The sequence below is a fragment of the Rhinolophus sinicus genome, chromosome 14, assembly GCF_057876585.1.
Source record: "Rhinolophus sinicus isolate RSI-liver-muscle chromosome 14, RSI-T2T, whole genome shotgun sequence".
NCBI lineage: Eukaryota > Metazoa > Chordata > Mammalia > Chiroptera > Rhinolophidae > Rhinolophus > Rhinolophus sinicus.
The window spans coordinates 14,836,522-14,863,546 of record NC_142514.1 but is presented as its reverse complement, the minus strand read 5'-3'; the positions used below and the strand labels follow the sequence as shown (position 1 = coordinate 14,863,546).

The 27,025-nt window shown below is 46.2% G+C and overlaps 1 protein-coding gene across 1 annotated transcript; it reads right to left on the bottom strand.

Moving 5' to 3' along the window:
- Window positions 1-18,727: 18,727 nt before the first annotated feature.
- LOC148755431 (chymotrypsin-like elastase family member 3B) lies at window positions 18,728-24,734 on the bottom strand. Its single transcript, XM_088790447.1, has 8 exons — window positions 24,663-24,734; window positions 23,600-23,685; window positions 22,374-22,471; window positions 22,108-22,242; window positions 20,835-20,971; window positions 20,366-20,508; window positions 19,540-19,692; window positions 18,728-18,815 (listed from the first exon to the last, which is right to left on the bottom strand). Exons 1-8 carry the CDS (start codon window positions 24,700-24,702, stop codon window positions 18,798-18,800), a joined length of 810 nt encoding a protein of 269 aa, XP_088646573.1. The 5' UTR covers window positions 24,703-24,734; the 3' UTR covers window positions 18,728-18,797.
- Between the last annotated feature and the right edge of the window lie 2,291 nt (window positions 24,735-27,025).

Here is a 27,025-nt window from a genome sequence, read left to right as displayed (position 1 = left end):
GGAGATAATCTGGGTCACTGTCACTGAAGAAGGGTGGATGACATGGGATAGGGGAGAGAAGAGTCTAGAAATAACCGAGCCAGCTCCATCCCCATCCGGCAGGGTTTAGGAAGAACCCAGAGGTACATATGTAGCACAGTGATGAAGTTTGAACTTGAAAACTATCACCATGTGAACCAATTGGTCATGGGCAGTTGTGACCAATTGCAGAGAGCAGTTTCCAGGCTCTCGGCCTCACGTGGAAAGGTGCTGGCTCGGTTATTAGATGGCCATCAGCTGTAACTGGTTGGCCATTAGCCACTATTGTTTTGTATATAACTGCCATGGCTACGCTAGCAAGCGCGGATTGTGGTTAGCAAGTGCGGATTGCAGATGGTGTGGATCCTGTTTCCTGTGTCTCGCCCGGCCACCAGCAAGACTGCGGTGCAGGAAGAGCCCTTGTTGGGGTATTGGCAGATGTTTGTTTCTTGTGTCTCGACTGGCCACCATTGAGCATATAGTGGTATGAGCCCCCTATCTATGGCTCTCTTGGTGTTCCTTTTCGGCCTCACCATATCCTGCGTTCACCTGCCGGAAGTGGGAACTGAGACCCTGCATTACACCACTATTCAACAGTTAGTGAGTGTCTATTATGTGCTCAGTACCTCGGGTGCAAACGTGACCAATATACACCTGCTTAACCCCTTTGATGGCTTCTCCTGGCTTTTGTCCATCTCTCCCACCTCCTCTGGACCATGCACTCACTCCCTAGGCTCCTGTCATGCTTCCCTCTTTGTTTTTCTGACATATTGAGCTTACTGCACCCCCTCAGAGCCTTGTACTTGCAGGTCTCACTTCTGCTCTGCACATGCCTGCTCCTTTGTACCCTGCAGGTAGGTCTTTGCTTAAATATCACCTCTTTAAGAAGACCTCTTCCCCACCCAGCTTAAGTGACACCCCCAACTATCACGTCACACTGCTTTATTTCCTTCAGAGTGCTTATCACCCTTCCAAATGATCTCACCTCTTTATTTTTCTTATTATCTGTCTCCTCCCAGTAAAAAGGAAATTCAGGGGTCTTATTCATCACTGTACCCTCAGTGCTAGAATATAGTGCAATCTCAATAAATAGCTGTTGAAGAAATACAGTGAATAAAGACCCAATCCCTACTTAAGGAATTAAGGTCTCACAGTGGGACAAACAATAACCAAAATAATTGCTAGGATAAGAGCATGTACAGGGAACTAGCGGAATAAAAAAGCAGAGTATTCACAATAACCATGCCTAACACTTATTAAGTACTTCCTATGTTCCGGGTATTGTTCTAAGTATTTAATATGTATCATCTCACTTGAAATTCACAAGAACTCTGGAATATAGAAACTAGGATCTCCAATCAAAAGGAGGCATGAAGAGGTTGTTAGTAACACTCGCTGAAAGTCATACAGCTGGTAGGTAGAGGAGCTGGGATTCAAACCCAGAGCTGATCAGGGAAGGTTTCCCCAAGGAGCCAGGTCTGATCTGAGTCTAGAGGACTTGCACAGACTGGCCAGGCCAGGGTGGGGCACGCTGTAAGAACAGAAAGCTTCCTGGCAGAAAGGTGTACCCAGGTACACAGGCATAGAAAAGCAGTAGGTCCAGTGGATAGGTGAATCTCTCAGACCTAATGTTGAACATAAAAAGCCAGACACAAAGGGTATATACTGTATGATTCCATTTGGTGCAGAAACAGGCAACACTACTCTAGGGCAACAGATATAACAGCAGTTACTTTCAGAGGGGTAATGACTAGGAAAGCGCATGAGCCGTGTAGAGTGCCGGTTAGAGTCTGTATCTTCATCTGGAAGGTGGTTATAGGGGTATGTCCACTTTGTAAAATTAAGATTTGTGCACTGTACAGGATGTTTACGAGTAAATTTCTAAAAAGTAAAGGTCACCACAGCAGTAGCATTCCCCTAAAAACCGGAACACTTGTGATTTTTTTAAGACGTGTCGAATTTTTTTGATGATGACGTTTAATGCCTGTGAATAAGGTAAGCAACAAGAAGGATGGGGAAGAGGGGGACAGAAGACAGGATTCTATGTGTGGAAATTAGGAATGAGAAGATGGGGCTGTTTGAGAAGGGTTAAGAAGAACAAGATCAAAGGGACAGCTGCGAAAGCATCACTAACTGGATCTTCCCCTAGCCAAGCAGTCAGATACAATAGCATTTATTGAATGTTCCTGTATTCCGAGGCTGTGCTAGGATGATTCTAGCAGGGAGTAAGACAGGTGTGGGAACTGAAGCTCAGAGAGATGACCTGACTTGTCTGAGATCACACACTTCGTAAGTGCTGGAGCTATCTCTGCTAGAAACAACCCGTTTGTGCTCCAAAGACAAGGCTCCAAAACAGTAAGTATTGGCCCCAGCTGAAGGCGGAGTTTGGGCCGAGAGGAAGTGAAGGGGAGGCCATGGCTGCCTTGGTGGTGTTGGTGGCTTCCTGCCCAGGAGACACACCCAGCTCCAAAATCACCATTCTGGGCAGTCAGGTTGTTGCTAGGCACCGAGGGGGCCCTTGGGCTTTCAAGCAGAGCCAGCACAGGGCTGTTAACCTCACCTCATTGCAAGGTGAAGTGCAGAGCGGAGAGGGAAGCCAGACACCCACGTGAAACCTAAGTGAAGGCTTCCCTTTTTTCTTTGGTTTTATTTTCACTGCCATCCCAATCCTTACATGTAGGAATGAACAATCTCACTCCCTGTCGCTCCCCAAGGTAACACTTAATGGTCTCCCATGAACTAGAGTTATGTGTGTTCAAAAGAAGGAAACACCTGAAAACAGGGAACCACCACGTGTCTCCTACAAAAATCAAACTGTTCCTTGAGGATCAGCCACAGGCAGGCTCTGCTGGAGGTCAGGAACATAAGAGATTGTCTTCCTGGAGCTCACAATCTGCCCGGGGACACACACTAGATGCTGTATTGCAGTGTGATACTGAGAATAGTGCACGGCACATGGGGTACACAATACACCTGGGTGCCAAAAACATGACAAAAATGCAAACAAGTGGTCACTTTGGTCCACATTGCTCAAGCAGTAGTTTGCTGTTATCAGAAGTGTCTGGACGCTGATGGGAACCACTTTGAGCACCTCTTGTCATTGCAGAAGTCAAACGTGACTCGTATTCATCTTTTGTTATCGGTATATATCATTACAATTTTAAGTTTCTTCCTTTCTTAAAAATGCGTATACCTTTTTTGGCACCCTCTGTCTACTTGCCGAATGAACAGGGACTGAGAGAGAAGTAAAGCTGAGGCGCTATCAGTGCTCACAGGAGGGCTTCAGATGCCGCTCAAGGCAGACATCAGAGATGGCCATGCCATGTGCGTCATACAGAATGAATAGGAGTAGGCTGGCCGAGATTGGGGGAGGGGCATTCCAGGCCAAGGAAAAATGTTCAATAAATGCATGGCAGTGGGTGGGAAATGTTTAGCAAAATAGTCAAGTCATTGTCAAGTGCATTGTACGAGTACTGAGCTGCTTGTGGAAACGAACCACACATGATGCCCCTGGGAAGGCCAATTACACTTGAATTCTCCAGCCACCATCACCATCATAGTGAACTCCTCGTGCCCCCCCCCCCCCAGGGTTGGCCTCCTTTCCAGCAGCCAGGGCCTGGCACCCACTCATTGCTCAGGGAGTAGCTGCCCAACAGATGACATATTTTTCCGTGGCACCAGCCAGTTGCTAGCAACCTCATATTACCCTGTGGTCCCAACACTGATTTTCACCAGCAGCCATGTGACAGAAATGGCTAACTAGATGACATATTTCGGTAACTAGATGACATTATTCTTTTGCAGAGTTTGAGAGTCAATACAATCACAAAGGGAAAATCAAGACACGAGACATTTTAGAAACGATGCCCTCTGGTTCCTCCATTGTCCTCTTCCTTCCCTATCACTCGCAGAACTAAAAGTTGTCAGGGTTCTTTAGAACTGGGATCTATCTTGACTCAAGAAATGACAATGACAGACACTCGTGGTGACTGGGTAGTGCCAACCAAGAGAGAAAGCACAGGAATAATCTCAGGGAGTGGCAACAGAGACAGGGAATTACTGTACTCCCAAATCCCTAGAGCCCTTGAAACAAAAGAGTTGGTTTACTCTTTGATACCCAGGCAATGTGACCTTGCAGCAAGGGCATGGGGCTGGAGCCAGATGAAATGGAGATAAACTCCAGCTTCTCCTCTTACTGGGTTTGTTTGGGGCAAGGAATCTCATTTGTAAATTCACTTCCATGAGAAAGAGCTGGTACCACAGGGTTTCTGGAACAGTGTGCTGGGCAATTGTGAATTATACCAATTCTGGTTTTAGAAAGTAAGGTTCGAGTCCTGGCTCTGGCACTTACCTCTCTAAACTTTATGCTTTGGAGGTTTGACTCCATACCTAAATAGTCTACCACGCATTTTGTACTGGAAAGTATTAGGCTAGGTATTAGTCATACAAGGAAATACTGCTAAAAAAAAAAGTTTTTAAATAACAAAAATTGAAAGCAAAAGTCCTCTAAGGCTTATTGGGCAAGAAAAAATATATATACTAAACATGCATAATATATATTTTGTATAAATCAGAAAGAGATGTATGTACACACACGTGTGTATGTATTTGCTTACATATGTATAATTCGTATTTTTCTGGAAGGTACATAAACTGTTAATGGGAAAAGAGCATTTACATTTTCCTTTTATACCCTTCTGTACTGTTGGACTTTTCTGTCCACATGCACATATATCTTTTACTTTAAAAAATGTCAGTAGGAGTTACCTAGGTAGTGAGTTTATGCACCACTTTTGTTTTTTTCATACTTTTTCTGTATCAAATGAATCAAAGAAATGTTCTTTTAAATTGTATCATGTTTCCCCAAAAATAAGACCTAGCCGGACCATAAGCTCTAATGCGTCTTTCAGAGCAAAAATTAATATAAGACCCAGTCTTATTTTACTATAAGACCAGGTATAATATAATATAATATAATATAATATAATATAATATAATATAATATAATTAATATAATATAATACTGGGTCTTATATTAATTTTTACTCCGAAAGACGCATTAGAGCTAATGGTCCAGCTAGGTCTTATTTTCGGGGAAACACGGTTAAGATAAAGATTAAAATAGCACAGGAAGAAACATTTTGCACAGATTCTCAAGAGACACTTGTTAAATTAACATTTCCAAACATAATGGAAAAAGCCCAAGACCAGGGTTCAGGTTCTAGCTCCATGACTATTAGCCATGTTGCTTATCTCAGGGTCATCTGTGGCATGTCTGTGATGAATTCTACTAACTCAGTGGTTCTCAGGGCAGATTTGCCCTGAGGGAACATTGAGCAATGTCTAGAGACATTTTTGGTTGTCACACCTAGGGTGGAGCTACTGGCATCTAGTTAGTAGAGGCTAGGGATGCTGCTAAAGATACTGTAATGCATAGGACAACGCCCACAAAAAATTATCTGGCCCCAAAGCGCCATGGTTGAAAAAAATCTATGCTAAATTCACTCAATCCAGGAAACCTCAGCTGCCTTGCCATAAAGTACTTAAGGTGAAGACATTTTGGTCTTTTACTTGCATGCAAAATTCTAGATCATTGAAACAGCTAAGGAACTGGTGCAGGCTGGGAAATCCCTGAACACCAGCAATTCCTGATCCCTGCAGACCAAAGGAAATACCTTCAGAATGTTCTGGAGATACTAGGACTCTATCAGGGTTACTAATTCATTTGCCAATGTTAAGTTTACTCCTAGAATTAAGAATAGGAAAGCTTAACTTGTCAATAGGAAGCACAGTTCACTTGTCTGTATGTTCACTATTCCCCAAACATTACCCAGGCCTTTCCATTCCCATGCTTTGCCCAAGATAAGCCTTCTGTCCAGTGATCTCCTACTCCTCAAGTTCAATTAAAATGTCACTTCCCTAACTTGGCTATTTCCTCTTCTTTGCTTTTAACATACAAAAAAAAGGGGAAATGCATTTTCTTAGTGCTATTTCAAAACCAGATACCAAAAGGAAGACTGACTTTACTCTAACATTTCTAACAATATATTTTGGTGGCTTTTTCCTCTCCTGAAAAGCTATACATTTCCTTCAAACTAGGTTTTATATTTGTATTCTAGCATCTAGAGCAGTCCCCAAAAGCATAACAAGTACTAAACAAACATCAGCAGCACGGAGCTTGTCAGCCCCCAACCCAAAAGATTAGGTGCAAATTGGCACCAAGTTTGTTACAGTAGCAGATCTACAAACCCAAGAGCCAAGCCACAGAGGCACCAAGTATCCTCAGATTGGACCAGGCTGGGGAACCAGCTGCTGTGTAATCTCTGTCACAACCGCAGCTACTGCTCTGTCTCAACTGTCACCCAAAGTACAGGTCTCCATCCACAGAAAGCCCAGATGCCCTGTTTCAGGAAGAGCAGAACAGAACTGTCAGACAGCTCTCAAGTTAGTTCTCCAGCAAGAAGACAAGCTATAGAACAAAGGTGATGGAAACGGAGAAAGAGCAAACCCAAAAGCTGTAAGAGTTACTCACCTCTTATGACCCCGTTTTGTCCAGTTTAAATTCTGACTTTGAAAACAAAGGGCAGGCCTGTTCCTACTTCCCAGCTCGGCAAATACCGCAGTCACAGCTCACAGCCACTCTTGATCACTATCTCACCTTTCTCAAACGCTCACTAAGGGCTTGGTAAACTAGCACAGGATATTTCTATGAAGGACCAAACTTTAATATTTCAAGGACATCCCAAAGGAGTTACTGGTGGGGTGACAGAAGCTCCCACTCATGCCACCACAACAAGAATCAAGAAATCTGAAAGCTAAAGCAATTATCTCTTTGGATACACAAAAACAATATATTAAAGCATGTCACAAAATGCAAAAAAGGAGGCATTCAGCAGAGCAAAAACAAATAGCAGGCTGATTGTCCTAACAGGAGGGCAGAGAAACTCCTTCTGGAGTTCACAGTCCCAGGAAACAGAGCCGCCTCAGGCAAAAAGAGGTCCAGACATGGGTTGTGATGGATTCTTATTACAAGTAGTCAAAGGCAAGCTCAAAGAAAACCTAGGCTCAGATTTCCCATGATTGCAGTTGGATCTTGCAACAATTAGAACCTTTGGTTACATCTCACATGTAGGGTGAGCAAGCAAACAGTGAATCTTAGCCAGGGATTCTGACCCCCGGCTGACATCTCTGCGCCCGAGCTCTGAGCTCCTCGGGCAGAACAGCCTGGAACAGCTCCTGCTCCAGCATTTCCACAGTCTGCTCCTTTGTGTGAATATCAGGTCTCAGCCACTGCCCAGCAAGGTCCTGGAGACATCTGAGGACAACCCTGAGCCCGGCTGCATCCTCAGTGTGGAACTTTCCGTATCTCTGCCTGGAAGCCGCAGGGTTGGGAGGATTCCTTCGAGGAATGGTCTCAACATCATCAACACGGTCTTCATCAAGGCTCTCCGGTGGACGCCTAGAAGGCTCCTGGGGAACCCGGACCTGGGGAGCCGCTATTAGAACAGCTTCTGGCTCCTCAGCCATCATGTCATGTGGTGGTAACATTATTTGATCAATCTGGACTACTCTATTTCTTTGCATCTCTGGGTATCGTTTAGTTTCCATTCTAGAACTCTGGAAGGATGATGCAGACTCCTAGGCACAAAAGCGGAAAGTCAGGGTCAGCAACAACAGACCTCAAAGACCATTAAAACCACCCTGATCTCACGGATCAGGTCCAGACCCAGGTTCCATCAGCTTTCCGTTCTTAACAGATTTTCTTAATAAAGCTACTAAAAATTCTATTTTTATTTCCTCTTGCTGGATCGACACCATTGAGAAAATGTGTCAGTGGCTTACTTACCAAAAGGAAAAACATAGATCCTCAAAGCAGAAAGAATGAACATTGGTCTTGTTGGCTGGAGACTCTTTCATCCATTTCCCCATTACAAAGTATTTTACATTATGCTAAAACATACTACTATATATGCACACGATTTATAGGAGGGAAAAATCTTTAAAATCATGGGTGTTTTCTTCCTCCAACCATTTTTATAGAGCATTTGCGAGTTCCAAAAGCAAATTATGAAGAGGTGCTAAGACAGAGAAGAAAAAGATCTGTTCGTTTATATTTACTCCGCTGTTTTCCACCTCCCCCCATCTCTTTCAAGATGATGAAAGAGTAGCAAGTGTTAAGTTCTTTAGGAGCTAACATCAGGGTAGAGCCTATGGCTCAAAAAAAAAAAAAAAAAAAAAAAAAAAAAAGGGCCAGCCCGGTGGCTCAGGCGGTTAGAGCTCCGTGCTCCTAACTCCGAAGGCTGCCGGTTCGATTCCCACATGGGCCAGTGGGCTCTCAACCACAAGGTTGCCAGTTCGATTCCTCGAGTCCCGCAAGGGATGGTGGGCTCTGCCCCCTGCAACTAAGATTGAACACGGCACCTTGAGCTGAGCTGCCTCCTGGATGGCTCAGTTGGTTGGAGCGCGGGCTCTCAACCACAAGGTTGCCAGTTCAATTTCTCGAGTCCCGCAAGGGATGGTGGGCAGCGCCCCCTGCAACTAAAAAAATTGAACACGGCACCTTGAGCTGAGCTGCCGCTGAGCTCCCGGATGGCTCAGTTGGTTGGAGCGTGTCCTCTCAACCACAAGGTTGCCGGTTCGACTCCTGCAAGGGATGGTGGGCTGTGCCCCCTGCAACTAGCAACGGCAACTGGACCTGGAGCTGAGCTGCGCCCTCCACAACTAAGACTGAAAGAACAACAACTTGAAGCTGAACAGAACCCTCCACAACTAAGATTGAAAAGGACAACAATTTGACCATTGTTCCCCAATAAAGTCCTGTTCCCCTTCCCCAATAAAATCTTTAAAAAAAAAAAAAGGAGAGAAAGAAAAATAAACAGCTTCTATGCTAAAATCAAGATCCTATGCTCCTCCAATCAGTGTACAGGGAACTGAACTTGTCAGAATCTCTTTGGATGCTTGCTAGCTCAGGATTAGCAAAGGATAATGGGAAGAAAGGGATGGTCAAATGAAATACCTGTAAAATGCCAGGAAATAAAATGTTTTGCTTCATTTGGGTTAGACCCCAGTCCAAAAGAGGGGTTATTTACAGGAAAATCACATCCTATGTTAATTTATAGTAATAACTCAATTAATTTTCACATCAGTATATGTCCGATCGAAGAGAATAACCCCTATGATAAAGTCAGTTTTCAGAGATCATCTCTTTTTTTATTAACAAGAACTAATTCCTCCCTAGTCTACACAGCGGAAGTGTTGACATTTAAAATCACTCGTACCTTAGAAACTCTCAAGTCTGTTTCCTGGGTAAAAACTGACAGAGGCCAACAATCACCAACATTGACCAGTTGCCCTACATTAACTAGTTCTCAGCTCCTAGTCACCTCTTCTCTAAAGCTTCCCCGACCCATTTTCTAGGAGAAATGAATTGATTCTAGATCCCGTAGCTCGAATATTCTCGGAGTGCAGCAATTCTGCTCATATTATTTGGGTTTTTGCTCAATTAAAAGGGTATCCTCATCCTCAAAAGTAAGTTGTTACTAAGTAGAGTGATGAGGACAAAAGCAAAATACAGTGGTACCTCGGTTTTCGAACATAATCTGTTCCAAAAGACCGTTCGAGTTCTGAAACGTTTGAAAACCGAGGTGCGGTTTCCCCATAGAAAGTAATGCAAGATGGATTAATCCGTTGAAGACCTTTAAAACCAACCCCTAAAACTGCAAATTTAGCATGAACTTTACTATCTAATGATACCACAGATCCACAAAATGATATATACAATGAAAGCAATACACAATATACTGTACTGTAAAAGCAATAATAAATAAATACAATGTAAAAACAGTACCGTAGATGATAAAAATGAAAATGTAATTTTTTCTTACCTGTGATGATAGTCATGGTTTGGATGGCGGGTCCCCTTCAATAATCACAATAGGTGAGCGTTGCTCAAGTGTTCTGTAGCCCTCTTCCAGAATCACTGTAGGTGACTCCTCCTCCTGCTATTCCTTCCCTTGATTTGTTTATACCACTGACACCTGGTTTAGACTCACTGGATCTTTTCTCACTAAACATTTTTCAATTGACATTTGCTTTTTCCGATGTTTTAAAATTTGTCTAAAGTGAGACACAGCATCATCATTGAAAGTGGTAGTGGCCTGACTTACAGCAACTTTATCAGGGTGATAGTTTTCAACAAAAATTTGCACTTCAACCCATTTTGCACACAGTTCTTTCATCAGTGCAGTAGAAACACTTTCTCTTCCCTCCTCCTCCGAAGACAATTCCTCAGTTGTGCCTGTTGCTGCTCCGTCAGAATGTTCTGAAGTTCTTCTGTGGTGAGTTCAGTCTGGTGGTCCTCCGCTAACTCCTCCACATCATCACTACTCACTTCCAAGCACATGGACGTTCCCAGAGACACAACATCCTCAACACCAGGAGCATCCTCTTCAACATCCTCAAGTACACGTTCAGGGACAGCGTCCGGCCACAGTTTCTTCCATGCTGACTTCATTGTTCTATGAGACACATCCCTCCATGCTTTGTCTATGAGATGTATGCAGTGTAAGATATTGAAATGATTCTTCCAGAACTCTCTGAGGGTCAGCTCTGTGTCCGAGGTCACCTCCAAGCACCTTTGGAACAGTGCTTTGGTGTAAAGCTTCTTAAAATTAGATATGACCTGCTGGTCCATGGGCTGGATGAGAGGAGTCGTGTTGGGGGGGAAATTTTTATGTTGATAAAACTGAACTCTTCCATCAACTCATCCTCCAAGCCTGGGGGGTGCGCTGGAACATTCTCCATAACAAGCAGGCACTTCATTGGAAGATTTTTGTCTTGGAGGTATTTTTTTACACTTGGCCCAAACACTTCATGAACCCACTCAATAAAAAATGGCCTGGTTACCCAAGCTTTGCTGTTTGCCCTACACATCACATGCAATTTGCTTTTTATGACACTGTTTTTCTTAAAAACCCTGGGGTTCTCAGAATGGTAGACTAGCAAAGGCTTGAACTTAAAATCCCCACTTGCATTCCCATAAAACAAAAGGGTTAGCCTGTCTTTCCTGGGCTTGTGTCCTGGCAATGATTTCTCCTCCTTTGTTATGCAGGTCCTCGTCAGCATTCTCTTCCAAGAGGCCTGTCTCATCACAGTTGAAAACTTGTTGGGGAAGGAAACCCTCTGCCTCTACGTAATCTTTAAATTCCAAAACAAATTGGTCAGCGTCTTCTTTGTTGGCACTGGCAGCTTCACCATGTCTCACCACATTGTGTATGCCACTTCTCCTCTTAAACTTTTCAAACGACCCTTTACCTACCTTGAAAATATCACTCAGCACTTGTTCCAGGGGTGTTTTTGATGAGGTCAGCATGCAAAGGTAAAGCTTTTTCGCAAATTATGCTCTCAGAAATGCTGTCACTGGCCAACTGTTTTTCATTTATCCATATGAAAAGCAATTTTTCCACTTCTTCAATTGTCTGTGTTCTTTGTCTTGTAAGTTTTTTAACACCTCTTGCAACATTGGCTTCTTTAATGGCTTCTGTATTTTTTAAGATGGTACAAATTGCAGATACGGCAATCTGCGTTGCCAGATCACATACACGGACACCATTTTCATGTTTGGAAATAATTTCCTTCTTCACCTCTATTGTTGTTCCGTTAATGATTCTCTTGGCTTTGCAGCTGTTACCCATTTCTCACAGCAAGGGGTGATTGGCAGAGGGCTCCTGAGATGACATGAACACAGATTGATTCCACAGTCACAAAAACTAATTGCAATAGTACCTCGGTTTTCGAACATCTCCGTTGACGAACATTTTGGTTTATGAACACCGTAAATTTTATGGATCTATGGTATCATTAGATAGTAAAATTCATGCTAAATTTGCAGTTTTAGGGGTTGATTTTACAGGTCTTCAATGGATTAATCCATTTTGCATTACTTTCTATGGGGAAACTGCACCTCAGTTTTCGTACGTTTCAGAACTCGAACGGTCTTCCGGAATGGATTACATTCGAAAACCAAGGTACCACTGTGGTTGCAAGAGGGCTACTTAGATTAGATGAATACAGATTGATGAACTGGGTTCCACACAGTCACAAAAACAAATTGCTCCTGAGATGAAATGAGCACAGATTGTTTGCACACAGTCACCAAATAAGCCCATATATCACCTCCGTGTTGCTCGGGTGCTCAGGACTCAACAGCCGACAGCTAGGCCTCAGGATCTTGCACTCAGTGGAAGCTGCATGACATGTTCGACTTCTGAGGTGTGTTCAAAAACCAAAGCATTTACTTCTGGGTTTACGGCGTTCGTAAACCGAAATGTTCATCAACGGAGACGTTCGAAACCCGAGGTACTACTGTATCACCACAGCTCAGGGGTGCTTTGAATAAAAAGGAAGTATTTAGTCAAGGGGAAGTTGGATGAAACATTGTGGAAAAGCAAAATTTGGGAACCAAAGTGACCATCCAAAGGGAAATTAAATAGTCATTTAATGGGACACTATGCAGCCTTATAAAGAATGAAGTAGGCCTATGAGACATGTGAAGACGTGCATAACTCATCATCCCATGACCAAGGTGCAGATCAGTATGTGTAGTGTGATCCCATCTGAGGAAATTAAAAATACATGTACATAAGTTTATTACCTGATCTAGCCACAAACAATACTTGGAAGATAATAAAAAAAATTAATTGTATTTACTTCCAAGGGGCAGGACTCAGAAGAGGAAAACATTTTTCATTTCAATATCTTTCTGTATAGTTTTCTTTTTAACCATAACTATGTGTTACTGTCATAACAACTCAAGAGGGAGAAAACTTTTCAGGCTTTCCCCTCCTGCCCAAACCTTTGTGAGTGAAAAGTCCCCTCCCACTTATGAAAACACCTTTTTAGTAATTCTAGTTTCCAGTACCCAGGACTTTACAACCCCAGCTTCTAGGAATAGCTTGACTTGTCAGTAGGCCAGTTCTCAAGGTTGGCTCTGAAAGGTGGGCCCAGCTTATAATCCTATCAGTTTTAGAATACCCCCTGACAGACACAAGGCTTATCCTCACCAGTTATTAACTCCAGTCTACTGAGCCCTTACTTCCTGACTCTGTGCAGCGCATTTTACATTCTCTTATGTGCTCCTCTTAGCTACCCAAACTCGATACAACTCTCTACTGCCCCAGTTGTCTCTATTAATAGCAACAGCCACTACTATTGTATTTTACAGGCCAGACACTCTGCAGCTTTCCCTCATCCAATCAATTCTCTCAAGAACCCAGTAGGGCAGTTACTGTCATTTCCATTCACAGAGAAGCAAACTGAGAGGCTGGGAGAGAGGGGACTTGCCCAAGCTCACAAGGCTTGGAGTTGGTGGGACCACTCAGCAGACCTGACTCCTCCCACCAATATGGGGGCGGCTCAGAGGCCTAGGTCAAACTGGAAAATGCGCTTCTGGGGACCCAGAGACGGGACCTCCTCTCCTGAGCTGAAGCGAGGCCCTAGGCTGTGCCAGGCCAAGCAGCCCGCAGACCCCAAGCACAGGGCCTCCCCGCACCTAGGACCGGCCAACGCAACGGGCCTCCGCTCCCAACAGACCGTGCGCAGCGGAGGGAAGCAGAGGGAAGAAGGGCAGGGGCGTTCACCTGCGCAGGTGTGTTCACCTGGGCAGGTGTCACCTCGAAGGGTAAGGGGATAGGGCAGCTTACGACGAGACCTGAAGCCCAACTACCAACCCCTGGAAAAGCAAACCACTTCAGTGCAGAGCTTTGTAGCCCACCACCGGAACCGGAAGTCACGCCCTGCCCGGAAATTGGAAGCGGCGGGAGACTAGGTTAGAGGGGAGCCGGGTCTCTCTAGGCTTCGGCGGTACTGTGCAGCTTTATCGTTTTAACCCGTGGCGGTCTTTTGGTTTCCTCGGTTCTCAGTCGTTACTTCCGCGCGGAGCCTTGGGTACAAGCCTGGGCAGCTTTTCCGCTTCCGGGAAGTTCTTGGTCTTTCTGAACAGTAGTTTGCCCAACTGCAAAGTGGAAAGAGGATGAAGCTGGAATTGAGACATCTAGGAGCCCGCCCTCAGCTGAATCAGCGCCCCACCCAGAGGTTACACCCTTGAATCTCTGCACCACCGGAGGAAAGAAACCAAAAGGGGACTGGCTGGCTGCTGTTTGGAGACAGTGGTCCTGTTTGGCGCCCCCGGGAATCACACAGTCTATTGAGTACCCCTGGTTCAGTCTCCCCAGACAGAAGTGCGCATGTGCCGTGGGGGGTTGACAGTCTATCCTGGGAGAGACTCCACGCCTGTAGGAGGTTCAATCTTAGCCTGGTGTACCCCTTCCCCAAGACTTTCCAATTCCTGATGGTTAAGAACTGAAGTTTGAAAGTCATACTGAGCCGGTGTGAGTCTGGATTTGAGTCTGGGCACACAGGTTAAATAGCACAGCCTGTAAGAGGAAATACAGAGATGCTAACAAAGGCAGCCCTTCCACCTCACTCCTAACCCTGAAGGAGAAGGGACTTGGCTGCTAGGAAGAGGCGTTCAGCTGGCTCATCCCACTCTCCTTTTACTGGCCTATCCAACTTGGATGACAAGGGAATTCAGAGGGGCACTCCAATGCCCCCTGCTGGGCTATCGCCCCTACCACCTCCCAGAGCCATGTCCCTGGGGAAGGGAAGATGTGCTTTTTGTATACACTGCCACTGCTGGTCAGTAAACTAGATGGCCAAGTACTCCAGCTGGTAATTGGAGAACCACAGCTCTTTGCTACGGCCCCAACCCTACCTCGCCTAGTCACTGTGTGCCCTTTCCCCACTCACTCCCACAATGCAATTTCCACTTTCCACCTCTTCTCAGCCTTCATTTCCCTCTCTGTAAAACAGAGTGTTGGACTAGATTAAAGACTTCCAATTATTATCCTGTCACCAGGTCTCCAGCACCTAAAACTGGGCATAGGCTGGGCAAACATTTATTGGATGACTAAATGAGTGAGTGAATGAACAGAGAAGGCATGAATTTCATGATAAAGCCAATCTGATAAAGACCACCAGGGACACAGGTGTAGTTTAACAAAGTTAGGTTTGTTAACTTTATGCAGCAAGCACCCAGAGAAACGATGGGTGTCTCACTAAACAAAGGAAGAAACAGGGGTATCATAGGATTTGGGAGAAGAGGAGACTTTAGGTGAAATTGAAATGAAGCAGTGTTGACAGTCTCAAAGCAAATCTGGCTGTGTGGAAAAGGGTTAACATCTGGCTTGGGATGAGAAGTAGTCCTGTTTCCCTGGACACTACAAAGTTAAGATAAATATAGACTGTTGCATCCAAAAACCCCTTATCTGAGACTCTGCACCTGGGTTGGTAATCCAGGCTGTTTCTCTGTGTCAAATCTGACCCACTAGACAAGAGGAGGATATTCCATTCTCACTGATGTGATTTCAAACAGCGAAGTTTCTCAGCACTATGTCTTTGGTGTTAATTGACAAAAGAAGGTTTGACAGATTCACATTTGACAAAAATCCCTTGATGACTCAATAATCGGGATGCGAGGGCCATCAAGAGCTTCCATCTTCCAATCCAAAGTAACCCCAGCTCCTGCTACCCCCCATCACTCTGGGCCTCCATTGGAATACTGAGTCAAGCGTCCATCTCTGCTTGGGTGGACCTGTCAGCTTTCCAGCCAGGCTGTGGGCTCTTTGAGGGCTTGGCCCAAATTTGGGTCATTTTCCTCTGCCCATGCCTAGCATAGGATACCAGTAGGTATTCAGTCCATATCTTTTGAATCTAGCTGTTGATAGGTTTTCTAAATGCAAAGAAAAAGAAGTGGAAGGAAGCATATCAAAATGATAGTAGCAGCTGTTTAAAACAGGTGGGAATGTGAGTGATTTTAAAAAATCTTTCCCAAAATGGAAATTTCTAAAATGGAGCCCAATTAACGTTTGGAAAAAGGCGAAGAGAATGGAATTGTTGATTCTTTTAAGATTAAAAATGAATTATTGACACTTTAATAATTAAAAAATGAGAACTAAAGTGTTGACATCGTCTGATTAGAAAGAGCATTACAACACTGATCCTCTCTCGTTTTTAAAAGGGAATTGAAGTATTGATATGGTGCTTTTTCAAAAAATAAATTGATCTTCATGATTTAGAAAACGAAACCAAAAAAATGTTGGCGTTAACACTCTAATCATTACTCAAAAATTAAACCATTGACTATATGGTTTTTAGAGGATTTGAATTGTTGAGACTTGGAGACTAAACAAGAGGAAATTGAATTGTTGATAAAATTGTTGGCACTTTTAGGTAAGATTTCCTCACTCTGCTGCCCAAGTATGAGAAGGGTATCATAGCAGTTCTCAGCCTCCCCCTAAGGCGGGGTGCAGGGCCCCTGAGGGTCCACTGCCCAGCTACAGGGTGGAATTTTACACATTTGACTGCCCTTTGTCCTAAAACTATTTTAGAAAATTGCCCAAGGGCCCTTCTCTGATCCATTGGAAGAAGTAGATACTCAGCTTTTGCAACCCTGTTGTCCCTTGAGAACACCTGACAGTTACATATGTCACCCGGTACTGTCTGTCTCAGCACAAATGATTAACATATGCTGGTTCCAGAATTTCTCCCATCCTCCCCACACTCCCATGATGCAGAGGTCTCTGCTCTGTTTGACGCAGTTCCTTCCTTGCCTTCACTCGGGTCTTGCCATGCCAGTTCTTGGGCTTTTGTAGGAGCTGAAGTGGGGTAAGGGCTGGAGAGAGTTCTGGGGGGGCGGGGGAACTTGAGATTCCAAGAGTGGCTTTAAGAGAAAATTGTGGGGCAGTTGTAATGTGTGGAGACAGTGGACAGGAAAAGGGGGGGAAAGGGAATTTTGAGAAGCATGGTTGATAGAATCACTTTGGAGGGCAATTTGGCAATTGGTAAAGTTGAAAATGAGTACACCCTCCCACTCAGCAATTCCACTTCTCAGAATATGCCCTAGAAAAACTCCCACACATGTGCACATGGAGATATGTCCAAGGACGTTCATTGAAGCACAATTTGTAATCACACACAAAAAATTGGTGTAAATGTTCATCAGTAGGGGAGAAAGGATAAATAACTAGAGTTGTCTTACAATGGGATGCTCTACCATGAACGATGGGTATGTAAATCAGCCTGGATAGACCCTGAAAACAGCATTGGGTGAAAGAAGCAAGTTGCAAAATCATCCATACAGCATAAAGCCATGCATGTATTTTTAAAAACCAAAACAGTACAATATATTGTTTATGGATGTTTGTATATGTGATAAAAATATAACACACATATATAACACACGGAGTAGAAGGGTAAACACCAAACTCATTTTATCAGTCAGGATAGGTTAGGGCCATGCCTCTGTAACAAACACCCATCCCAAATCGCAGTGGCTTATAACAAGAGTTTATTTCTTGTTTGTTCTACGTGTCCATCGGGGGTTGGCAGAGGCTCTGTTTCATGTCTCTTCACTCTAGGCCCAGGCTGACCTGTAGCCACCAGTTGCCAGGGCAAAGGGAAAGACAGCCTGGCAAATTGTCCTGTCTTTCAAATTTTCACCATAGCCAAAGCAAACCATAGCCAAACCCAACTTCAAGGGGGCAGGCAAGAGCTATCCTACTATGTGCCCTAAAGGAAAAGCAGTAATAAGGTTGACAACCTCACATGCACGATGATGGTGACCTTTGGGAGGAGAACAAAGGAGCCTCAATGTTGACGATAGTAATTATTTTAGAAAATATGAAACAAAAATGTGAAATGTGTTCATTCCAGAGGGAAGCTACATGGGTGTGTCCTATTTTATTCGCTAATCTTTTAAACTTTTCAAAACTAGGAGTATAATTTTTAAAGGAAGTGGGTAATGGAACAACATTCATATTAAAAATTATGTATCTGTGTCCTCACTGGAATTATATTTCCTTTCACGGCACTCAGGAGAAACATGAGTAAAGGAATTCAGTTGTTTTTGTGCTGCCTTTGACGCAGCAGTCTTGGATCTCAACCACAGCTCCCGGGGCTCAGACCTCGTTTTCAGCATTGTGTTCTCATATCTGTGTGTGTGTGTCTATTCCTGTTGCAAGCACTCTTCCCAAGTCGTCCAACTCATCTCTGCACTCCCAGCCCTGAACTTGCCACAAAGAAGGTGCTAGGAAATGTCTAATGGATGATTCTGATATGCTCATTTCTATCTAAATAATGAGGACAGGAACCACATTTCAGGGCAGGAAGCACATCATCTTCCCGCTCTGAGCCCTCCTTTGGAACAAGGAATGAATGGCTGTTGAACAAATGAATGACTGCAGTCCTCCTTCCTCAGCCCATCAATGGAAGCAGAAAACATATGGCCCTTCCCTCTCCACCATGAGCCTCCCAAGGAGTTGGCAAAGTCAGTTTTTCTGCAGATTCTATCATGTTTTTATGCCTGCATTGAAAAGCCAATGATTGTGTGTGGCAACATAGGGTGAGCAACTTCCTGGGACCCTCCCAGTTTTAGCACTAAAAGTCCTGTGTCCTGGGAACCCCCTCAATCCCAGGCAAACTGGGATGTTTGGTCACCCTGTAGCAACTCCCTTCTTCTCTCTGGGCCTCCTTGTTTTCCTCACCTTCATACGTGAGGGTTGGTTCTGGTCTTGTCTCTACAGCTCAGGTCTACGATTTTAGGAACAGGCTGGAGGGGAAGAGGTGAGTCAAAGAAGGAAGCAAGACTCAAGTAGGGATTTTCTGAGATATCTTTATTTTGTTTTTGCAGAATGTAGATGGACACTGCCAAGGAGGCTGTGGTCCTAGTGGCTTTCCATGGTCTGGAAAAAGAGGGGGGGAAATGCAGAATAGTCTAGTTAGGAGCACAGGTTCTGAAGCCAGGTGGAACTGGGTTCAATTCCCAGCCATGCCCCTCATTAGCTGTGTGACCCTGGGAGAGTGACTCGATCTCTCTGAGCCTCAGTTTCCTCGTCTATATAATGAGGGTAATCACAGTAGTTACCTCATGGTGTGTTTTAGTTAAACTATTAACTAAGGTGCTCATCACTGCGCCTGCTACATATTTAAGGAGTCTGTAAATAGTGGCTATTGCTATTATAGCACGATTAACCCTCCCTGACCACTCATCCCCACATGAGACTCGCACTCTTCCTGGGGCCTGAGCTTCCCCTATGGCAGCTCTCACATTTCATCATTATGGCTCATTTAATTATCTGTCCCCCACGAGGCAGCCCTTCGGCACATTGCTCTGTCCTCCATGGCAAGAAAAGCTCTGGACCAGAGGAGCCACTTCATAAACACTTGTTGAAATAGGAAGTTCAGCAGTAGTTCAAAGCTCCACCCAGAAGCCATTGAAGTCCTTGGGGCCCCAATGTAGCAGAAAACACCCCCAACCCTCAGGAATGTCCCCAAGGGCTCCTCCCCTGCTGACCTTCTAGGGTCGTTGGAGCCCCTCCTCAGGGTCTGCTGTTCTCACCTGTCCCCCCCACACACACCCTCAGAAGAGCAGCCCCCAGGGCCCCACTGGCTTGCCAGCCTGCTCACCTCCTCGATCCAGTCATTGAACGCCGAGACGCGTGTGAACACAGTGGGCTTCTTGCGGGTGTTGCAGCCAAAGGCAGAAACGAAGCTGGTCACACCGTGGACCTGCCAGGAGCCGTCCGCAGCGGGGCAGTTGAGGGGTCCTCCAGAGTCACCCTGAAATGGTCAGAGGGTGGGGGGGGGCTGAGCTGTGTCTGAGCTTTAAGGAATTCGTTCTGACTTTGGGGATTTTGAGAAACCCATATTACTTGGCCTCTTTATGAGTGAACTCCCCATCATGAATGAACAAGCCGCCATGTATTCATTCATGATGGGGAATAGCATCTGTCTTACGGGATCTTGTGAGAATTAAATGAGATGATAGACATATAATCTTAGTACAATGCCTCATAGAAAGGAAACAATCAATAAACGGTAGTTCTCATTATTAGTACCACAGTTAACCATTAATATTGTTGTTCATACTCAATTATAATACAATGATAGTTTGGAATAATTATAACTTCAAGTCAACAGATTCGAAGGTGACTTTAGAGGTCATAAAGTCAATATCCCTTGCTGGGCTGCTGGGGAAGCCTGAGGACCAGGGAGGGAAAGTGATTTGCCCATTTCAAGTCAGTGTGTGAGCTGGGACTAGAATCCAGAGGTCTCGACTTCCAACTCAGGGGGGTGTGTCTGGACTATGCTCATTTCCTCGAAGTCCTGCCTGGCCTGGAGGCTGAGTGGAGCAAGCAGGCAAGATTCCTGCTCCGCCCTGCAGGTAGATGGCAGTGGTATGCCAGGGCCCCGCCTGCCCAGCACCACGTAGGGCGGGTGAGAGCTGACTCACGTTGCATCCGGAGCGGATGTCCCCGCCAGCACACACCATGGTCTTCTTCAAGGAGCTGCCCCACCAGTCCCACTTGGAACAGCGCTCATGGTCCACGACGGGCAGCAGGGCCTGCTGCAGCTTGTCCGGGAGTGGCCCACCGGCTACGGGAATAGAGAGCGCTGAGTCGGGGTTCATGAGGCACAGGGCTTGGGCTGGGGTCTGGGAATCAGGGCTGGGAGCCCCAGAGTGGGATGGGGTGGGGGGGGTGAGGCAGACAGCACTTCTGATGGAGAAAATGGGGACTCTCCTCCCACCAGGTTATATGGTCCTGCCTGCTTTAGAGGTCTGCACCTGGCACATAGGAGACACTAAAAAACATTCAGTTGATCACATTCATGGGTGGGAGGATGTGGGGAGAGAAGGCAGTACAGGGTCCTCAGGCCCTGTCCCACTGTCCCTGTGGCGGGCTGGAAGCATCAGCACTTACTAACGAGACGGCCCCAGCCGCTGATGTAGCAGGGCGCCTCATTGGGCAGGATGTCACCGGCAGGAGGGAGGCAGGCGAGCTGGACGGAGTCTCCCAGCACGGCAGGGCGAGAAAGCTTGATGAGGGCGATGTCATTGCTGGGGAGGAGGGAATAGTCACCGGGAGCCTGGTCCTCGGGCCAGACCAAACCAGCCTCCCATCTTTGCTCCAGAAAGTTCCCCTCTGGGCCGGCCCCTGCTGCTCTTTTTCCTTCCAGATCCCATGCATTCTTAAGGCTGAGCCACTTTAGGAAGCCCTTCCGGCCCCTTCAGCCCAGGCTGACCCTTGGCCTTCAGAACTGTCCCCAGCTTTGACACCAGTGGTTCTCACCCTCCAGCTGCAGAATCACCAAGAAGGCTCATGAAAACACAGGTTGCTGAGTCCCATCTCAGAGTTTCTCACGCAGCGGGTCTGGCCGGGGCCCGAGAACTCACATTGCTAACTAGTTCCCGGGGGAAGCTGATACTGCTGGCCTGGGGACCATACTTTGAGAATCCCTGCTCTCAGTCTATCATTTCACTTGGGTCTGATTATTCTGTCCACTGACCCCAGGAGCCCCGTGAGGACAGGTGAAGTTCTTGGTCATCATGGCCCCTCGCGCCCGTGCTGCACTTTCAGGGGCTCTGCACTCTTTCACCCTCTCACCAGAAAAGAGCTAAGCCACCCAGACACACAATTTTATATATGCTTGAGGGGCTTAAGAGGCCCCACTGTGTGTCCTCGCCCGGTGATTGCCTCCTTGACTTTCATAACAAACCAGGAAGCCCAGAAGGTCACCCTTGACAAGTGGTAAAACTGAGGCCCAGAGAAGGGCAGTGACTTGCCCAGACCACATAGCAACTTAGTATTGGAGCCTAACTCTCAGTCCAGGGCTTTTCCTTTTGCCCACAGTGCCAGGAACCCAGGATGCACTGGATGAACGTCTGTTGAATGGAGGAACCCTTGGATTTAAGATAGATGGTGCCAGAGGAGTCCTGGTTCTGAAGCCACCTAGCCAAATAGCCTTTGGGGAGTCCCTGCCCTTCCCTGGCCCCTGCTGTGCCCTCCAGAGGCAGAGAGGTTTGGTGAACACGTGCTTACAGGCTCTGCTGGCTCCGCCCATCCGTGTGTGGGACTCAGGCACAGGCTGTCGGACCCAGCCCCACTGACCCTGGGAGTCTGCTCAGCATCAGCTTTGGGTCACGGAAAGATGAGCAGAGGAGCCCCGAGGTCCCAGGTCTTAGAGTTCACTCACCCACAGGCCACACAGTTGGGGTTCCAGAGGGGGTGCACAAAGAGGTCCTCCGCATTGATAGGGATGACCTGCTCAGGACCCTCGTTCTCAGCCCGGTTGTACTCTCCCAACACCACCTGGTAGGTGAGGGAGCTCCTGCCGGGGGGGGGGGGGGGGGGTAAGGTCAGTCCAGGCCTGAGTGGCCTCCCTCGCTCCCTCCCAGGGTCACCCACCACTCTGGTCTGCCTGGGTCTCATGCAGGGACAGGGGCAAGACAGATAACTCACGAGATGCAATGGCCTGCAGTCATGACCCATTCGGGGTCAATGAGGCTGCCGCCACAGGTGTGGTGGAACTGTCCGTTCTTCTCATACTGCAGCGAAACCTGGTGGCCAGAGAGGGAGAAGCCTGAGTGGTTTGGACCCCGCAGTGAGGGCACTAGCCAGGGCTGTATAGGTTGTGCACTGCACAACTCTAGAGGTCCTATCATGCATGCAGAAAAGAACGACGCCCCCCCTAAAAATATACAATGCCCAACCTACACAGCTGTTCATAGTAGCCTTGTCACTTTTCGATAGAGTCATATTCTGACTTTCCAACCCCAGTTCTATGAACTCCCTGGGGACCTCAACATTCTCTGTCCTCTAGGATATCTCCAAACTTTCTGTCTCTTGAGAGCCCTAAGGCCCTCTGTCCTATTAGGCTCCCAGTTCTTCTGAATCTCAGTTCTCTCATAGCCTCTTGGGCCCCCCACGGCACAACTCCCCAAGTCCTTTGCCTCTCTTCTCATTTCCTACATTCCAACTTTCAAAAGCTCCCAAAAGGATTGGCAAACGATAGCCCTTGGGCCAAATCTGGCCCATGGCCTGTTTTTGTACATAAGATTATTGGAAAATATTCACTCATTTATTTATGTATTATATGGCTGCTTTCGTGCTACAACAGCAGAGTTAAGTTATTGCAATAAAACTATATGCCCGACAAGGGCTAAAATATTCACTCTCTGCTCTTTCATAGAACAATTTAGCTGACCCCTGCTGTAGACCAGTGCCATCCAATAACACTTTCTGTGATGATGGAAATGTTCTCTAACTTGGCTGTCCAATATGGTAGCCACTAGTGTGGCCCTCTGTGCCTCCCTCCCTCTAAAAAGCCCTTCATCCCTTTATTGCTCTTATACCTTGTAGCCTTTTTATATAAGTTGAGGCATCTAGAAACCCAAAATCTCCCTCGCTAAACATAGAGCCTGAAATTCCACTTAAAGCACCAACCCTCGGGTTAAACATTGCCCTCTCCCCAGATTCCACTTTTAACTTGCAAACACCCCAGTGAGGGTTACAGATTGAATGGGCAAAACTTCCACGTGGAGTAGATTGACCAAGGGTTTCCTGGCCTTTGGAAGCTGAAGTGAATACTGGAAACAAAGCCGTGGGGTAAAGACTGGATGCCTCGCAGTCAGAGCATGGGGTGCAGAGCCCGTGGTGGGAAACAATGCCACTGGTACTGCCCTTACCTGCCAGGGCCAGCTGTAGGGGACCGCATCTTCACCATTGACGACTCGGGTAGAGGGGTGGTGGGAAGGTCGGCCACACCCCGAGGCTGGAGGGGAGAGTAGAGGTGTCAATCATCCAGAGGGTCCCCAAAAGTAAGGAAGAGGCCCGGTCCCAGTCCCAGCTGTGCCACAAACTGGCTGTGACACCCCATGTGAACCCCTTCCTCTCTCTGGACCTCTGTAGCCACATATGAACAGCGAGCATCTGGACTAGAGCAGGGGTTTCCAGGATGGAGGTGAACATGTGGCCTCCTTCCATGGTAGGACTGAAGGGATTGGTGCGCTTAGAGCAGTGTCTGGAGCCCAAGAACTCTCAAGAAGCGATAGTTATCATCATGAAGTGAGGTGGTTTTGGAGAAAGACTGCCTGGGTTCAAAGTGCAGCTCTGCCCCTCGTTTTAAGGTGAGCTATTTTACTTCTCTGAGGATCAGTTTCACCATCTGTAAAATGGGGATAATAATAGGACTGACCTCATGGGGGCTGTTGTGAGGATTATATGAGATAATAGAAGAAAATTCTGCCTGTCATAGAGAAAGCACTCAATAAATGTTATCTGTTACCATTACTGTCCGTCAAGGGAGACTGTTTGGAGGAGGTGGCCCTGAGCTGGAATGTAATATGGCAGAGAGAACAGGAAAAAGCTAGACCACAGGCTGTGGAGCAGGGGTAGAGGGAGTGTGAGAGGAGGGTTGGAAGGTTAAGCAGAGGAGCAGAAAGCGGTCCAACACAAGCAGTCTAACCACAGAGCCCACACTCTTCACCATTAGATTTTGTTTACTGCCCCCATCAAGGACTCCCACCATAGTCCTTTGGGTTCCCCAGACTTTCTCCTGAGCTGGTCCATCTGTGGTTTCCTCTCCATTCTCCTGCTCTAGCACCAAGCTGAAAGCCCCCCAAATCATGCCTAGGTACAAGCTGAGGCCCCCTCCTATGGATCTAGATGTTGGGTTCATGAAACCCAGGGCAGGCGGCAGATTTCAAGGGCTCCCATCCAGTACAACACAAGCACAGCCTGGGTTCTTACCAAGGGCCACAAAGAGGAGGGAACTCAGCAGCCGGAGCATCGTGAGTTTTGAGATGATAAGAAAGACACGCAAAGCCTGGGTCTTTTATATAGGGCAGAAGGCAGTGGTGGTGGGCTGGACTGGGCCCCATTCCTGGAACAGGTGGAGGAAGGCCAGGTCTCCCATGGTCCAAGGCCATGGCCCCCACCCACTGTAGATGAGGGTATGACAGCCAATGGCAGGACGCAGAGTTCCAACATATGGTTGGCTACACAGGTGGCATTGAATGGACAGCTGATAACAGGGGAGGGGGAAGGAAAATTCACGTCAGAACAAGTCAGCCTCTTCCAGGAAAGAACATGGGCTCTAGAACTGGTGAGACCTTGGTTCAAATCCTGCCACCTAATACCTCTGCAACCTTGGCCCATGGCTTAACCTCTCTAAGCCTCAGATTTCTCATCTCTAACATGGGGTTGGTAGCCACCTCAATAAAAAAAAGTTTGTTGTTGTTGAGCACTTTCTTTATATCATGCTATTCTAGGGGATGCAGCTGTGAACGAGACATAGTCCCAACTTTCCTGGAGTTGGAGTCTAGGGGAGGAGACGATGCCACATCAATAAAAATAAGTAAAGCCTATTTCTGACTGTGGTGGTAGGTGTTATGAAGAGAATGACACAGGAGTGACTAGCGTGGGATTGGAAGTAATTCATTTAGATGGGGGGCCAGGGAGAGTGACATTTGGGCTAAGGAGGTCGTGTCTGAGAATAAAAAGCCAGCGTGGGAAGCCCTGAAGGCATAGCACTCCTGGTGGAGAGGACAGCAAGTGCAACTGTCTGGGGGCTGGAATGGGCTTGGCTCGTTCCAGGAGAGGGTGGTCAGTGTGCCTGGAGCACAGCGGTCAAGATGGAGTGCGCTAGAGGATGAGGTCAAAGAAGAGACGACTCCTAAAACTGAATTCATTTATGATCCAGCAGTTCCACTCCTAGCATAGACCCTCAAGAAAATCATGGGCTGGGCCGGCCCGGTGGCTCAGGCAGTTGGAGCTCCGAGCTCCTAACGCCGAAGGTTGCAGGTTCGATTCCCACATGGGCCAGTGGGCTCTCAACCACAAGGTTGTGGGTTCGATTCCTCGACTCCCGCAAGGGATGGTGGGCTCCGCCCCCTGCAACTAACAACAGCAACTGGACCTGGAGCTGAACGGCACCCCCCACAACGACAATTGAAAGGACAACAACTTGACTTGAAAAAAAAAAGTCCTGGAAGTACACACTGTTTCCCAATAAAGTCTTGTTCCCCTGCTGCAATAAAATCTAAAAAAGAAAATCTTGCACACGTGCCCTAGGAGGCATGCACAAGAATCATCCCAGCAGCCCTGGGCTCAATCCTCAATTACATACAAAAACCTAGAAAACAACTCAAATGTCTCTCAAGGAGAATGGATGGATGTGTGCTGTATTCACATTCGCAGGATGGAGTATTAACCAGCAGTCAAAAAGAGTGACTCACAGTGACATGCCACCCTGTCGATAATCCCTAGGAATATAAATTAAGAAAAAAAAATGATCCTGGAAAATTAAATGCAGCTTAATACCCTTTTTTACAGAGTTAAAAACAATTAAAAATTTTGAAATATACTTTTAAAGCAATACAAATAAGTGGATAAAACTGTATGAAAAGGTGGGCAGAGGCGTGATGGACATAAGATTCTGGATGATGGTTGGCTCAAGCCTGGTGAGGACGAGGAGGGTAGAGCAGACGTTGTGAGAGGTTCTAGCTTTACTTTCGTAGTCTTTGTTTTGTTTTGGCTTTATTGAAGGTTAATTCACATACAACAACGTTCACCAGTTTTAACTATAAAATTAAGGTTTTGACAAACATATACGGTTATGTAAACACCACCACAATCATGATACATATTAATTTCATTACCCCAAAATTTCCCTCCTGCTTAGTCACATTCTATCTCACCCCCAAACGCCTTGCCGCTCGCAACCAGTGAGCTGGTTTCTGTCACTACAGTCTTGCCTTTTCTAGAATCTTTACTACACGTAGAAGACACAGTATGTATCTTTTGTTTCTGGGTGTCTCTTACTTAGCATAATGCTTTTGAGATTCATCCTGTGTCGCTATGTTTGATGTGATTTTGAAGGTGCTAACTACATAATTTAAAATAACTATATGTCTAATTAAATAAAAGTGGCCCACGAGTGAACTAATGACACCTAAAACAATGATGAGAGTTTGTCATGGACTGAGAATTATGATTTATCCAATTCTGTCACTTGAACAAGAGAGAGAGAGAGAGAGAATAAGAAAAAGGTGAGTGAAGGGCAGACCTTGTAGGGTTTCTTTGCAAGTCAGGTAATAAGGAGTTGGGTCTTT

Coding starts and splice junctions, on each gene's coding strand:
- LOC148755431 (XM_088790447.1), bottom strand. CDS start 24,702: ATGCTCCGGCTGCTGAGTTCCCTCCTCTTTGTGGCCCTTG. Junction 23,686..24,662: donor CCTCCTCTTTGTGGCCCTTG/GTAAGAACCCAG, acceptor TCTCCCCTCCAG/CCTCGGGGTGTGGCCGACCT. Junction 22,472..23,599: donor CCTACAGCTGGCCCTGGCAG/GTAAGGGCAGTA, acceptor TCTGGCCACCAG/GTTTCGCTGCAGTATGAGAA.